The following is a 13,627-nucleotide window of genomic DNA, read 5'->3' as shown; positions in this document are numbered from 1 at the left end:
TCCTCCTCCTCCTCCTCCTCCTCCTCCTCCTTCTCCTCCTCCTCCTCCTCTTTCTCCTCCTCCTCTCCCCCCTCCCCCCGCCCCTGTGATTCCTGTTTGCTGGGTTTTAGATCCTGCTTCAGAACAGCGGTAAGGCATTTGCCTTGCACACAGCCAACCTGGCTGAGCCGAGTTCAATTCCTCCGCCCCTCTCAGAGAGCCTGGCAAGCTACCAAGAGTATCTCGCCCGTGCAGCAGAGCCTGGCAAGCTACCGTGACATATTTGATATGCCAAACACACTAACAACAAGTCTCAAAATGGAGACGTTACTGGGCCCGCTCGAGCAAATCGACGAACAATGGGAGGACAGGACAGTGACAGATCCTGCTTCCTAAGACTTTTTCACTCAACTGTCCCCTAGATAGTGTCTGCTTGACTTTATGCCATCAGAGTACCTTGATTTTGGTTTGGATGGAGCTCCCAGGATTCCAATGTTTTTGATACAGGACTCAAAGGTTGTGGTTGTTTTCTGTCTGAAGTGAGGCTCACAATCTCTTAAAAGTTTTCCTCGCCTGAGTTTTCTTGCCAAAGGTGATTATTTCAAGGGTGTACATATTCCATATAAAGCTGAGTCAGACAGAGTCGAATCTTCTGTTTGTCGGGTAGGAATTAGTTCTGTTACAATCCCTATCTGTAAAGGTCTGGGCTTTGTTCCAACATGGTTTTTTAAAAAACCCAGAGTCAGTGGAGGCAGAGAGGAGCCTTGTGTCTGTGAGCTAGTTGTTTATTTCCAAAGTTGGCAGGAAGCCTGGTGTGAGTGGGAAGTGCATACAGACAAAAAGCAGAACTATGCTTCCGGCCAAGGATGGAGTCTGTAATCAGTGAAGAAAATCCTTGGGAATTTCTGCTAAGTTTGGCAATAGTTTCTCATCAGTGCTTCCTTCCGGTTCCCTAACTTAGAGGTGGACCAGAAAGGAGTTTGAGGAAGAAATGGTTAATCTTGAGTGGGTATCACATACTGAAATTGCTGTGACATCTTTACAGTGATAGTAGATCATGCAAAATTGCCTCAAAATTCACGCTACCATAATGCACCCCTCTCACTTAAGAGAATACTAAAATATCTGTTTTTACTTTTTCTATTAATTTAGGATATGTACTGCTGAAGTGAACACACTTTTTCTATTATTTATTGTCATTCTTTGTCTCCTATGAAGGATATGGGGATGGGGTAGGGAGGGGAAAGGTCACGCCCAGCTGTGCTTAGGGGACTGTGCAATGCTGAGAATGAATCCAGAGTCCCCACATGCGAAGCGTGTAGTCTAGTCCTTGTAGCCATCTCCCGGCCTTAGAAAGCAATTATTTGTTGAATGCATTTGCTATAAATATATTCTCCACATCTACCTCTGCAGTTGAGTAGGAAGTAATAAAAAAACAAAAAGAAAACAAGATTTTTTCTGTCAAAAAGAAATACATAAGACTTTAGGTTTAATGTGCATGCCGAAAAAGCAAATAGGAAAAAAAACCTTGCAATTTTATTCCTGAAAAATGGAAAGGATTTATAAAGGAGAAGGAAAAGAGTATGGAAAAAAGATCTTCTGTCAAGTAAGAAGGCTTCATGCAACATTCTAGAACTGTTGAGAAGATTAGCATGACAGAGTTAGAAACTTCTCATTGGGTTATAATGGGGATAAAATTGGATAAAAACGATTTTGCTTATAGTGAAGAACCTTAAATGCCAGGGTGAAGAATTTGGATTTCATCTTATAAGACTTATTTTTTTTTTAAAAGCATGATATCCAATTAATATTTGGCCAGAATTGAGTATTCCATGTAAGGTGACTTGAGGGCAGAGAGAAATAGATGTTGGAAGTGTCTCTTGGTGCTCAAGCTGAATTAAGTGGGCAGAAGAATGAATAAAAAAGAAAGGGAATAATTAAAGAGATGTTTTAAAGCCCCAAATGCCAGGTGTCAGTGATTGATTGAATGCCCTAAAGATTAGAAGTGGCCGAGGAAATGACAGTGTCTCAGGTTACCTGAGGGAAAATTAAGCAGTGAGGGCTAGTGACAGATTCTGGAAATTTGCTGAAGAGATTGGAAAGGAGAGAAGTGAATAACACTGATGACATTGAGCTCATAGTTTTAGATGGCTACAGTGAAGGCCTAGAGATGGTAAGGAAAGATATATTTTTAAATGACTCGGAGACTTTATCAATGGCTGAGGAAATAGACGTTGCTGAGTAAGAAAGTTAATTGGGGATACTGGAGATAGTTTACTCCATTGTGATACTTACCAATGTTTTGTCCTTTAAATTCTTTAATTTATTATAGTTAAGCTATTCCTGGCTCTGTGCTCTGGAGTGACCTCTGACTATGCTTGGGGAATTGTATGTGATATTGGGGATTGGACTCTGGTCAGCCCCATGCAAGACTCTGTATCGGAATATATTTGGGTTTTTGCTTTGTTTTGTTTTGTTTAGGTATGGTTTGGTTTACCACCTGTTGCTGGGCATGATATTTCTAAGCTGCTAACCAGTTTGGGGGATGATGAAGCCTGGTGCCCATGGGCACTCAGGGGTGACCCCATATTCAGAAGTCCTGTCTGGAAGGAAGCACATGAATTTCTTGAGAATCCATGGGTAGATAGACATGCTACTACTGAGAATGCCTAGTCCCCAAGTGTTTCCTTCCTCACCAGTAAATGAATTCCATATCCATGCACATGGGCTGGAGCGATAGCACAGCGGTAGGGCATTTACCGTACAAGAGGCCAACATGGCCGACCCGAGTTCGATTCCTCCGCCCCTCTCGGAGAGACCGGCAAGCTACCGAGAGTATCTCGTTTGCACAGCAGAGCCTGGCAAGCTACCCGTGACGTATTTGATATGCCAAACACAGTAACAACAAGTCTCATGATGGAGACGTTACTGGGCCTGCTCGAGCAAATTGATGAACAACGGGAGGACCGTGAATTAATTAATCCATGCACGTGAGAGCCATGCCCTTAACAAATTCAGCATATACACACATACATATACGTGTCATTTGTGGTATATAAAAATATACATAGTAAAAGACTAATATCCAAAGCCAGGGTAAAAAGGTAGGAGGACTGGTCAGTGCTTGGAATCTACCACAGATGGGTGTGGGGCAGAGGGTAGGTAAGGTAGAGAAGGGACAAATATGACAATAATAGTTGGAAATGGTCATGCTGGACAAGAACTGAGTGTTAGAAGTAGATAAAGAGATATATGTGATAATCTTACACCATCTCTATTGCAAACCACAATGCCTAAAAGAAAGGGGGGGAGAAGTGGGGGAGGGGGAAGGGGGAAGGGGGAAAGAGAGAGAGAGAGAGAGAGAGAGAGAGAGAGGTATGGGAGGGAGGGAGGATGCCTGCCCTAGATCCAGGATGGGGATGGGGTGGAGGGTGATGGGAGGGAAACTGGGGACACTGGTGCTGGGAAATGGACACTGGTGGAAGGATGGATGTTGGGACACTGTATGACTGGAAACTAATCATGACCAGCTTTGTAAGTGTCTATCTCCCAGTGACTCAATTAAAAAAAATCAATTTAGGTTCCAGAGGTGGTACAGAGGATAAGGCCAGGTGGCCTTGCTCTCAGCCAACCTGGTCCAATCCTGGGCACCCCCAAAGGTCCTTGAGCACTGCCAGGAGTGATCTCAGTGCTGAGCTGGGAGCAAGTAACTGAGCACTTCTGGTGGGGAGTGGGTCCACAAAACAACAACAGAATTCATTTTAGGTGAATGTGAAAAGAGCAATGAAAAATTGCACCCTGGCTCAGCCTCTCCACAGCCTGACATGGTGCTTGCTTGACACCATGGTTGTACTTCCCCAGTGCTACTTTAAACCCAACTCTTCTTTTCTTCAAAATGTCTCTGGTAACATTTTCCTTAAACCTAGTCGTGGTATATAGGCAATGAAATAGAAGAAATCACTGGCTTAGAGCAGTGCATTAGTCTGACTCATCTCAGCTTGGCCAAAAACAGGATCACAACCATCAGTGGCTTATACACGTTGCCAATCAGAGTGCTTTGTCTGGTAAGCTGAACAATTGTGTTATTATTACTAGGCGTGCTTGCTAATAATGTCCCAGTTAGTGCATGAATTACTCTTATTTAGGAAGTATTAGTGTTCATAATGAACAAATTCCATTATAAAGTGGTATTAGTTTCATTATCTTTGATTTTGTTTGCTCTTTTAAGAGTGTGTGTGTGTGTGTGTGTGTGTGTGTGTGTGTGGGTCGTGCACATGTTCGTGCATGCAGATCAATATTTTGTGTTAAAGTAGAATGATTTTGTAAAATGGTACTCAAATTCATTTTATAAAAGATTGACTTTTTGTGCCAAGAAGGTCTACTTTTAACAACTCTTCAAATACATTTTCTAATGTCTTATTGATAAAATAGAAGTGAAGCATATTTAAACATCATATTTAATGATGTTAACACACTGTTGCTCTCAAATGAACCCCAAGATGTTCTCTGTTCCCTGCATTTTGGCATTCCTTTTATGTTAATGTATGCTAGTCTCATTCTGAAAACCAGGATTAAGGCCAATAATAAATAATTTCAATCAGAAACTTTTAAAAAATACCTCCCTATAAAACATTCCTGTTAAGCATAATAATATGCTGTATGATTATGCCTCAAAGGAAATATAGCTTTTTCCCAAAAGAAGCAGCAGGATCATAAAATTCCCAGAGACAGAGTTGGTTTTTCTTCTAAAATTTTAATTTTGTTAAAGCACCATAAATTAGGAAGTTATTCATAGTTGGGTTTTTAATATACAATGTTCCATCACCAATCCCTCTACAAGTGTCAACTTCCTTTCCCCAGTGTTCCCAGATTTCCTTTCCTACCCCGCCCCCGCCCCAGCTCCAGTCTGCCATCTTGACAGAAACCTTTTAAATATGGTTATTAAAATAAGGCTGGGGGGTTGGAGCAATAGGACAGCAGGTAGGGCATTTGCCTTGCATGCGGCTGACCTGGGTTTGATTGCTAGCATCCCATATGGTCCCCTGAGCACCGCCAGGGGTAATTCCTAAGTGCAGGGCTTGGGCTAACCCCTGTGCATTGCCAGTGTGACCCAAAAGGCAATAAATAAATCACTGTATCACTGTCATCCCATTGTTCATTGATTTACTCAAGCGGGCTCCAGTAATATCTCCATTCGTCCCTGTCACGTGCTAGTGTAGCCCGATGCCATATTGGGGGCTCTTTCAGGGTCAGGGGAATGAGGACCATCATTGTTAGTGTTTTACAATAAATAAATAAATAAAATAAAATAAGGCTGGTATTCAAGAATGATATACAGCACCTTCATACAAGAGTTTGTTCAAATAACCAAGTAATTGTGTTGACAGTCTTGTCTCAAGTATCTTTTGGAAAAAGTGTGATACCTCCTTTTTCTAGAAATAGTTTAGGTGGATTATTTCCAATCCTTGTCCCCATCACCTAAAATGAACTGGAAAATACAAATTATTTTAGGTCCCCAGCACCTAAAATGAATTGAAAAATACAAATATTTCTTAATATTTTGGGGACTCTTCCCCATATGTTAATAAAGACTATGAAGTTGTAGCGGTAGTTCAGCAGATAGGGTGCTTGTCTTGGGCGTGGTCACTTGGGATTCAATCCCCGGCACCACGCAAGGTCTTTGAGTCACACCAGGTGTGAGCCCTGGGCACAGAGACAGGAGGAAGCTCTGAGCAACGCTGGTTGTCACCCAAAACCCAAAACGAACCAAAACTTCTAAAAATGCACATCTGTTTTAGGAATTGTTTGTATCAAAAAAAAAAAAGGGGGGGAGGAGGTGAGTGGGTGGAAAGACAGTACAGATGGCAGGATGCTTGCTGGGCATGTGGCTGGCCCAGATTCCATCCCCATGATCCCATCTAGTCCCTTGAGCATCTCCAGGAGTGATCCATGAGTGCAAAACCAGGGGTAAACCCCGAGGACTTGTGCGTGTAACACCCTTCAGATAATAAAAATTTGTTTTAATGTTTGAAAACTTGAGGAATTAGAAAACCAGTAGAACATAATTTTACTATTTAGGTGAAAATGTAAAATAGACTATTACTACCAATTGGCAGTTCCTCGATATCAACGTTTATGTAAATACAAAGGGAAAATGTGGTTTCCTTATGGGTTGATCAACCACCTCCCACCTCCCAGTATGAACAATGAAGAGCAAACCTCAGCTCTCACTTTGTTTTGGTAAGAGCTGCTTGCTTTCACTTCCCAAATGGGTAGGGTAAGAATATGTCTCATTTCACTTAAGAATATCTTGCTCTCCGGGCTGAAGCGATAGCATAGCAGGTAGGGCATTTGCCTTGTATGCGGCCGACTGGGGCTTGATTCCCAGCATCCCATATGGTCCCCCGAACACCACCAGGAGTAATTCCTGAGTGCATGAGCCATGAGTAGCATCGCCGGGTGTGACCCAAAAAGCAAAAAAAAGAAAAAAAAAAAGAATATCGCTGCTCTCCAAAGACCTCTTTCCTGCAGCTAATGAGAATGAAATAAGTAAGAACTATCCAAGCAGAAACCGGATGTCTACTCTTAGGGGAGATGGATCGATTTCAGCATTGGATAAGGGGTTTTATGAGACAGACGGCTTTCCACTCAGACATTCTGATTCCAAGTCCTGCTTTCTATCATGACCATAGGCTAATTAAATTTTTCTTTGCTCACTCGACTCTTCTGCATCCACCTATTTGAAAGCCATCAGAGACACTGTAAAGAATCATTCCAGGCTATCTTCTACATCTACGGCACTTCAAAGGTCTTTGGGAAAGAAGTGTATTATATATAAATTTGATATATGGGCATATTTTAAATGGGATACTGAGGTCTTATTTTAATAACTTAAATTAATGTGGATTTCATGTTTAGTTTTCTCTTTTCTTTTTCTATTGCACTATTTTTTTTAACTCTGAGCAGTAAGAAATTTGCCTTCGTGCAGGAAAACGGGGTTATGGGTAATTTTTCTTCTTATTATGGAAATTTTCTACCATCTATAAAAATAAAGGGAACAGTTTAATGACCCTCCACATACAATCATCTAATATTATAAATTACCAGTATTCTACTGATATTTTTTTAGAGTCATTGAATTATAACCATGAATACAGATCTTCATTGTTGAAGTAAAATCTTATTTTAAAAAAATAGGATGAAGTGAGCTCTTGCTACTAAATGTGCCAGGAGACATGTTTAGGGGAAATATTGTATGCAGAAGAGAATACTATATAGTACTATAATGTTTTATCTCTAAATGCTTATTAAATATTTTAAAGCTTTAGAGATAGCAATAACATGGCATTAACTGAAACCTCAGAATTACTCTATGTGATTCTTCAGTTCAAACTAAAGTTTAACTTAACTATGACCAATTCTTATACCCCAAGGCTAAGGAACCTAAGGAGTTAAGAGAATATAGGAAATTTGCGCAAAGATTCAAATTATTGTTATTTCAGTAACTTAGAGTACATGGATTTTGGAGAGGAGGATATATGTATGTATGTATGTATGTATGTATGTATGTATGTATGTTTTAGGTCACAGCTGGCCATACTCAGGGCCTACTCCCAACTCTTCTCTGGGGTTGCTCCTAGCAGTTATAGATGACAATGCATTGTCAGGCATTGAACCTGGGTCTTCTGCATGCTTTGTATGCTTTGCATGTACTTATTCTGTTGAGGTATCTCTTTGGTTCCACCATTAAGCATGTGTTTCAGTGTGCTTTGGTGCTATAGTGGGGAGCTTAGCTGTCTTCCAACATCAATATATTCTTTTTATCCATTTTAGAGCTATAACCAGATTGAAAAGATCTCGGGTTTGGATGAACTAAGAGCCCTGCATGTCTTGGACTTGTCCCATAATCAGATCAGTAGCCTCCAAGGCTTAGAGAATCACGAATTCCTGGAAATTATCAACCTGGAAGATAATAAGGTAATGCCCGTTTTCATGTCTTGGTTTGAGTCTTCATAAGTGGAAATATTGGGACCCATTACTGGTTTCCCAAGGGCTGTTACATTGAATTTTTATTCTAGAAATCCTCCTGGAACAGTAGTTACAGAAGAACTGTTTTTTGGTAAATTCAAACACACAATTCTTTTTAATTTTTTTTTATTGTATTGAATCACCGTGAGATACAGTTACAAGCTTTCATGTTTGAGTTACAATCATACAATGATCCAACACCTATCCCTCCACCAGTGCACATTCGCCACTACCAATGTCTCCAGTATACGCCCCCTTTCCCACTGCACCCCCTGCCTCCATGGCAGACAATTTCTGCCATATTCTCGCTCTACTTTTGGGCATTATGGTTTGCAATACAGATACTGAGAGGTTATAACACATATAATTCTTTTTTTTTTTTTACTAGTGAAACACCACAAGGTACAGTTATAGCCTTACAAATTTTTGTGCTTGGGTTTCAGTTATACAATGATCAAGTACCCATCCCTCCACCAATGCCCATCCTCCACCACCACGGGTCCCAGCATCCCTCCCACCCCCCATCCTCCCCATCCCACCCTGCCTCTGTGGCAGGGCATTCCCTTTTGTTTTCTCTCTCTCCTTTTGGGTTCTGTGGTTTGCAAGAGAGGCATTGAATGGCAATCATGTTTGGTCTATAGTCTACTTTCAGCATACTTCTCTCATCCTGGGAGGATCCTCCCAACATCCATTATTTGATGATCCCTTCTCTATCTGAGCTTTCTTTTCCCCTAGCATATGTGGCTGGCCTCCAAATCATGGAGCAAAATACCTGGTACTAGTCTCGGCCTCTCCTGGGTGTTAGTCTCCCATTATGTTACTTTATGTTCCCCAAATGAATGCAATCTTTGTGTCTCTATCCCGCTCTTTCTGACTCATTTCGCTTAACATGATACTTTCCATGTAGTACCAGTAACACATATAATTCTTAATGTTTTGAAAGAATTGTTTGAAAGCTTATGACAAATCACCATGAAATATGAAATGGAGAAGTCAGGTCCAAGGTGCAGCTCTCAGCACAAACTGGGTCTCGTTGAGTTCTCCTTCAAATGTGCTTCCTTTTCTTTGCTTTTGACTTCATTGTGTTGTGTCGGGGTTGCACACGTGGTTGTGATACCTCTACACCTTAAGCGACAGCGCTCACTGGGATTGCACGCTTGTGTGAGGTACTGAGGTGTGCTGCTTGCTGGGGCCCCCATGTGCTTGGTTGCAGCACATGAGAGGTCACCCATGAAGTGGAGGTTCAAAGAGCAGCACAGACCAGCAGTGCCCTCAGAAGACTCTGGCCTCCCCTTTTGAATGCGGAGACTGTTGCAACTGGAAATCCGTTCTCCTCTGTTACAGTGATGACTGTAGCACTGCCCCCCCCTTTTTTTTATTGAATCACTGTGAGATAGAGTTACAAAACTTTCATGTTTGAGATTCAGTCATATAATGATCGAACATCCAACACCCATCCCTCCACCAGTTGCACATTTTCTATCACCAATGTCCCCAGTATTCCCTCCACCCCATCCCAGTCTTCACCCTGCCTCTATGGCAGACAATTTCTCCAATACTCTCTTTCTACTTTTGGACATTATATTTTGCTCGAATTTTCCCACCACCATTCAAGCCTACCTGCCAGGGGCAGATGCTAGATAATTTATTTTTCCATTTCTCATTTTGAATACCATGAGAGCTCTCACAGCCGCAAAAGCAGCCACATGCTTCTGGAATTATAGATTGTAAATGGTTGGGTTCCAGAAACATCTCTGTAGGGCATTAATCCATTTTGGGATTCAGTTGGGAGTCTCTGGGCCAGGGGTGTTGGTGCGCTAAAATGGCACCCGGAGGCACATTGTGGGCATGACAGCAAGGCTGCCGAGAGGGTGGGGAGCTGGGGAGGGACAGCACCTCTGCTGTCATACGGCCCAGAGATTTACTCCTGGAACCCGCATACCTGGGCCTTGCTTGTGGAAGCTCTTGGTAATCGGGCTTCCATCTGGAGTAGGCGGGTAGAGCTCACCTGCTCCATCTGGGATGCCCCCAAGTAATTGGCCCGGTATGGGGCCTGGAGAGATCTTCGGCTCTGTGGTGCCTTCTGGGACTTGATGCTGTATCTCTGGCCCAGGGCTGTTGGTCTGCTAAGATGGCGCCCAGATGCACATTGTGGTGTAGCACTGCCTTAGATGAGCAGGGAGCTCTGCAGAAAGCACTTCTGACTGACTGTTCCGAGACAGATGCCATTCCGTCTCAGCTCAGGGCATGTGGGGCAGATCAGGAATCACCCTGGTGGCCTCATGCCTGTGAGGCAGATGCCCTACCAAGGGGCTAGTCTTTCACTCTCATTTTACCCCATTATGTTGTTGCTGTTTTACAGATGAAGGGACTGGGTCCTAAGAAGGTTGAGTAACTTGATGGAAAGTTCCATATCTAACAGATGACAAAGCCAGGATTCCAGGAAAGAGTGGGTTGCCCCAGAGTCAGTGTTCCTAACCCCACAGGCTAATACAGTGGGTGAAATACTAATAGTCTTCCTTTCCTACATTCTTGGTCTAATGATCTAAAACAGTGCTTCTCAGCTGAGGGCCCTGTGACCTCCTGTAGTCCCCCATGAAAATCCAAGGGGTCCACAGTTGAAAGTCATGTAAATTGGGGGCCATGGCTTAAGTCTAGGGGGTCCAGTGAGTTGGACAGAGGGACCACAGCAAGGAAACAAGGTTGACAGGGAGCCACAGTTAGAAAATAATCGAAAGACATATGCCACCAGTGGTGTTGGGGTTACTCCCATCTCAGTGCTCAGGGACCATGCATGTCAGGACTGAAACCCAGAAGCTAAGTGCTTTCTGATAGAAGCATAACACAAAAGGGCCCTGAGAAGTTGTACAGCGGCAAGGTGCTTACCTTGCATGCCACCAATCTGGGTTCAATCCCCAGCATCCCATATGGTCCCCTGAGCACTGCCAGGAATGATTTCTGAGTGTAGAGCTAAAAGTAATCCCTGAATATCATCAGGTGTGGCCCCCAAACGAAGAAAGACAGAAAGAAAGAAAGAGAGAGGAAGTGAGAAAGAAAGAGAGGAAGAAAGGAAGGAAGGAAGGAAGGAAGGAAGGAAGGAAGGAAGGAAGGGAGGGAGGGAAGGAAAGAAGGGAAGGAAGGAAACAGGAATCATAAATGTGAGCCACATATGGAATTTCAAGTTTCCTAGTTGCCACAATAAAATGAAACATGAAATCAATTTTAATAAAAAATGTTAATTCATCCAGTATAGCCAAAATGTTACCAGCATGTAATCAACATAGAATTATTGTTGAGCTATTTGATGTTTGTTGTTCAGAGCTGAGCTTGGTACCTGGGGTATAGGGTGCCTGTCAGCTATGTTCCATAGTGAAATAGCCACGTGTAGCTAGTAGCTACCCTCTAGGTTAGTGTAAATCAAGAAAGATCACAGGAATAGGGTGTTGCTTTCACTTCAGGAGACTTTTCAAATTATTCTTAGGCAAGTTGGAAAAGATAAAAACAAAAAACAAAAAACCAACCAAAACCCACAAATCTGGGAGTGCCATTAAATGAATCGTTTTAGCTGTTGAGGAGACTCCATTTAAAGAAAAAAAACAGTGGCCACGTGTCCCAGAGGCAACAGTTGGACCCATAACAATAACATCTCCCGGGTTCCCCACTGCGCAATGGGGGAGCAACCAGCAGTCCTCTGGAATATTCTTTGAGACGTCCACAGATTTCCCCAGAGATTTCTCCAGCCCTCCTGAGGAGCTGGTATATCAGGGCCGGAAAATTTCTCATTTCGAAGCAGCACAGCTTAACTGCTGCCTTCACCCAGTTCCTTTGCTCTCGGGAGTCTGGTTTCCTGATGGGCGTCCCTGGCGTCAGCTTTCCGCACTCAGGACAGGAAATGGAGCGAGGCTTCCTCATGGCCACACTTGGACGGATTTTCTATGATCCTTTGTCCAATGTTCGCCCTCATCTGGGGATCCCTGGGCCTTTGCGGTTCTTGTCCCTGTCGGAGGGGCTGTCATTCCCAGTAGGAAGCACCCACCCGCACATGTTGCCTCTGTCAGCCCCTGCCCACCACCAGCCTCTATCCTAGAAGGCAGAGGACGTTCTGTGAGTTACTTCAAGAATGCTGCTTGACTTCTCTGAGTTCAAATGCTATTCTTTCACAGGATTGGCCCCCATTGCTCTTCATGCATTATTATTAAGTATTAACAAGAGAACAGACAGAAAGCAGTAGCTTAGACCCCAGCAAACAATGGCCTGGCCTTCCGGGTCTCCCCCTGCTACAGAGAGCTGTCCCTTCTAAGCCTGCTCCCGGTGAGCAGGGCAGGGGGACTCTCCCTAGAGGACCTCCCACTGTTCCAAGACAGATGCCCTTCTGGGTCTCCGGTGGGGCGTCAGTGCCTCTTCGTTGACCTCTGACTCACACTCTGCTCACGTATGTGAGTAAAAGGCATTTGAGGGAACTGCACACAGTCTGGCTTCTAAGTGAACTTAATTTCTCTCTGGAGTTGTTTGTGAAACCTGGAAGGAGAGAGGGTGGACTAGATGAGTCCTGAGGGTGCCAGTGCCCCCAAGGGCTTGCAGCCTTAGGGACAGAGGCCACGTGTGTCAGGGTGGGGACGGGTGAGATGATTAGATCTCCTGAAATCTGCCCCTGTCCTGCTGGGTTGCAGTCCTCCTGGTGGGTGCTGCAGGCCCAAAGGGTCTTTCAAACTTGTTGCTAGCTGGGGGTGTGAGGTATGGGGTGTCGCTGATCTGTGAAAGTGCTCAGAGAGCTGTGGCTGGCGAGGCAGCTGCCCCTCGGGAAAGCCTTCTGGGCGCTCTGCCGAGAGGGCTGAACCTTGCTGAGACTTGGCGCTCAGGGCCTGAGGCTGCCTCTTTGCCATGTTGTGCCCGAATTTCAGATCCTGAGTCGCAGAAAGACCCATTTCCTCACAGGATAATGCAAAATCAAAGGAACTTTATTGCTAGTTCGAGCCACTGCTAGCACCAGATAGCATCCAAGTCTCATCCAACACAGTGAAGTCTTGACAAGGACCCCAACTCCAAATCACAAGCAGTTTATATAGGGTTCAGGTTAAGAGCAGTTTATAAGCTGGTCTATTATTTTTTTCCCATCAGCCTTATTACAACAGTGGTCAGCAATTAGACAATGGTTAGTAACAGTTTCTAAGGAGGGTACAATGACCCCTCATGACTGCCAGATCCAACCGCCCAATTCCTTATCTTGGCAAATTACTCAACTGGAATTTTACCAGAAACTGCAAGTCCTGCTTCGGGGAAACAGAAACTGAGGCCTAGCTGAGCCTTAATGTTAGCTGCAGCTTGTCATGGCATCAGTTGTGCCCTCACAACAACTTTCAGAACAAGGCAAACAGCCCTTTCCTTGGTACCTGAGTTCTCTTTCTTAGTACCAGGGTCTAGGCCCTGGGCCAGAGAGAAGCCAGCAATTTTCTGGCGCAACTGGAAGGGAACGAAACAAAAACAACAGCTTCACCAACAGGGAAGGAAGGCTAAATTGTGGGCAAAATTTTCAGATTCTCTCACCAGCTTTGGTTTTCTCACAGGCAGCCTCAAGTGCTTCCTAACACCCAGGTTCTATGCTTGAAGCTTACCCCCATCC

The 13,627-nt window shown here is 43.8% G+C and overlaps 1 protein-coding gene across 1 annotated transcript in view; it reads left to right on the top strand.

Moving 5' to 3' along the window:
• The window catches only part of LRGUK (leucine rich repeats and guanylate kinase domain containing), a 102,496-nt gene that overhangs the window by 31,210 nt on the left and 57,659 nt on the right, over positions 1-13,627 (top strand). Inside the window, exons 6-7 of the mRNA XM_056123976.1 lie at positions 3,919-4,043; positions 7,813-7,956. Coding sequence (XP_055979951.1) covers positions 3,919-4,043; positions 7,813-7,956 — 269 coding nt within the window. The remainder of the gene's footprint in view (positions 1-3,918; positions 4,044-7,812; positions 7,957-13,627) is intronic.

Source organism: Sorex fumeus, unplaced genomic scaffold (assembly GCF_029834395.1).
Source record: "Sorex fumeus unplaced genomic scaffold, SorFum_2.1 ptg000048l, whole genome shotgun sequence".
Classification (NCBI taxonomy): domain Eukaryota; kingdom Metazoa; phylum Chordata; class Mammalia; order Eulipotyphla; family Soricidae; genus Sorex; species Sorex fumeus.
The sequence above is the reverse complement of the archived record's forward strand: the minus strand, read 5'-3'. Positions and strand labels throughout refer to the sequence as shown.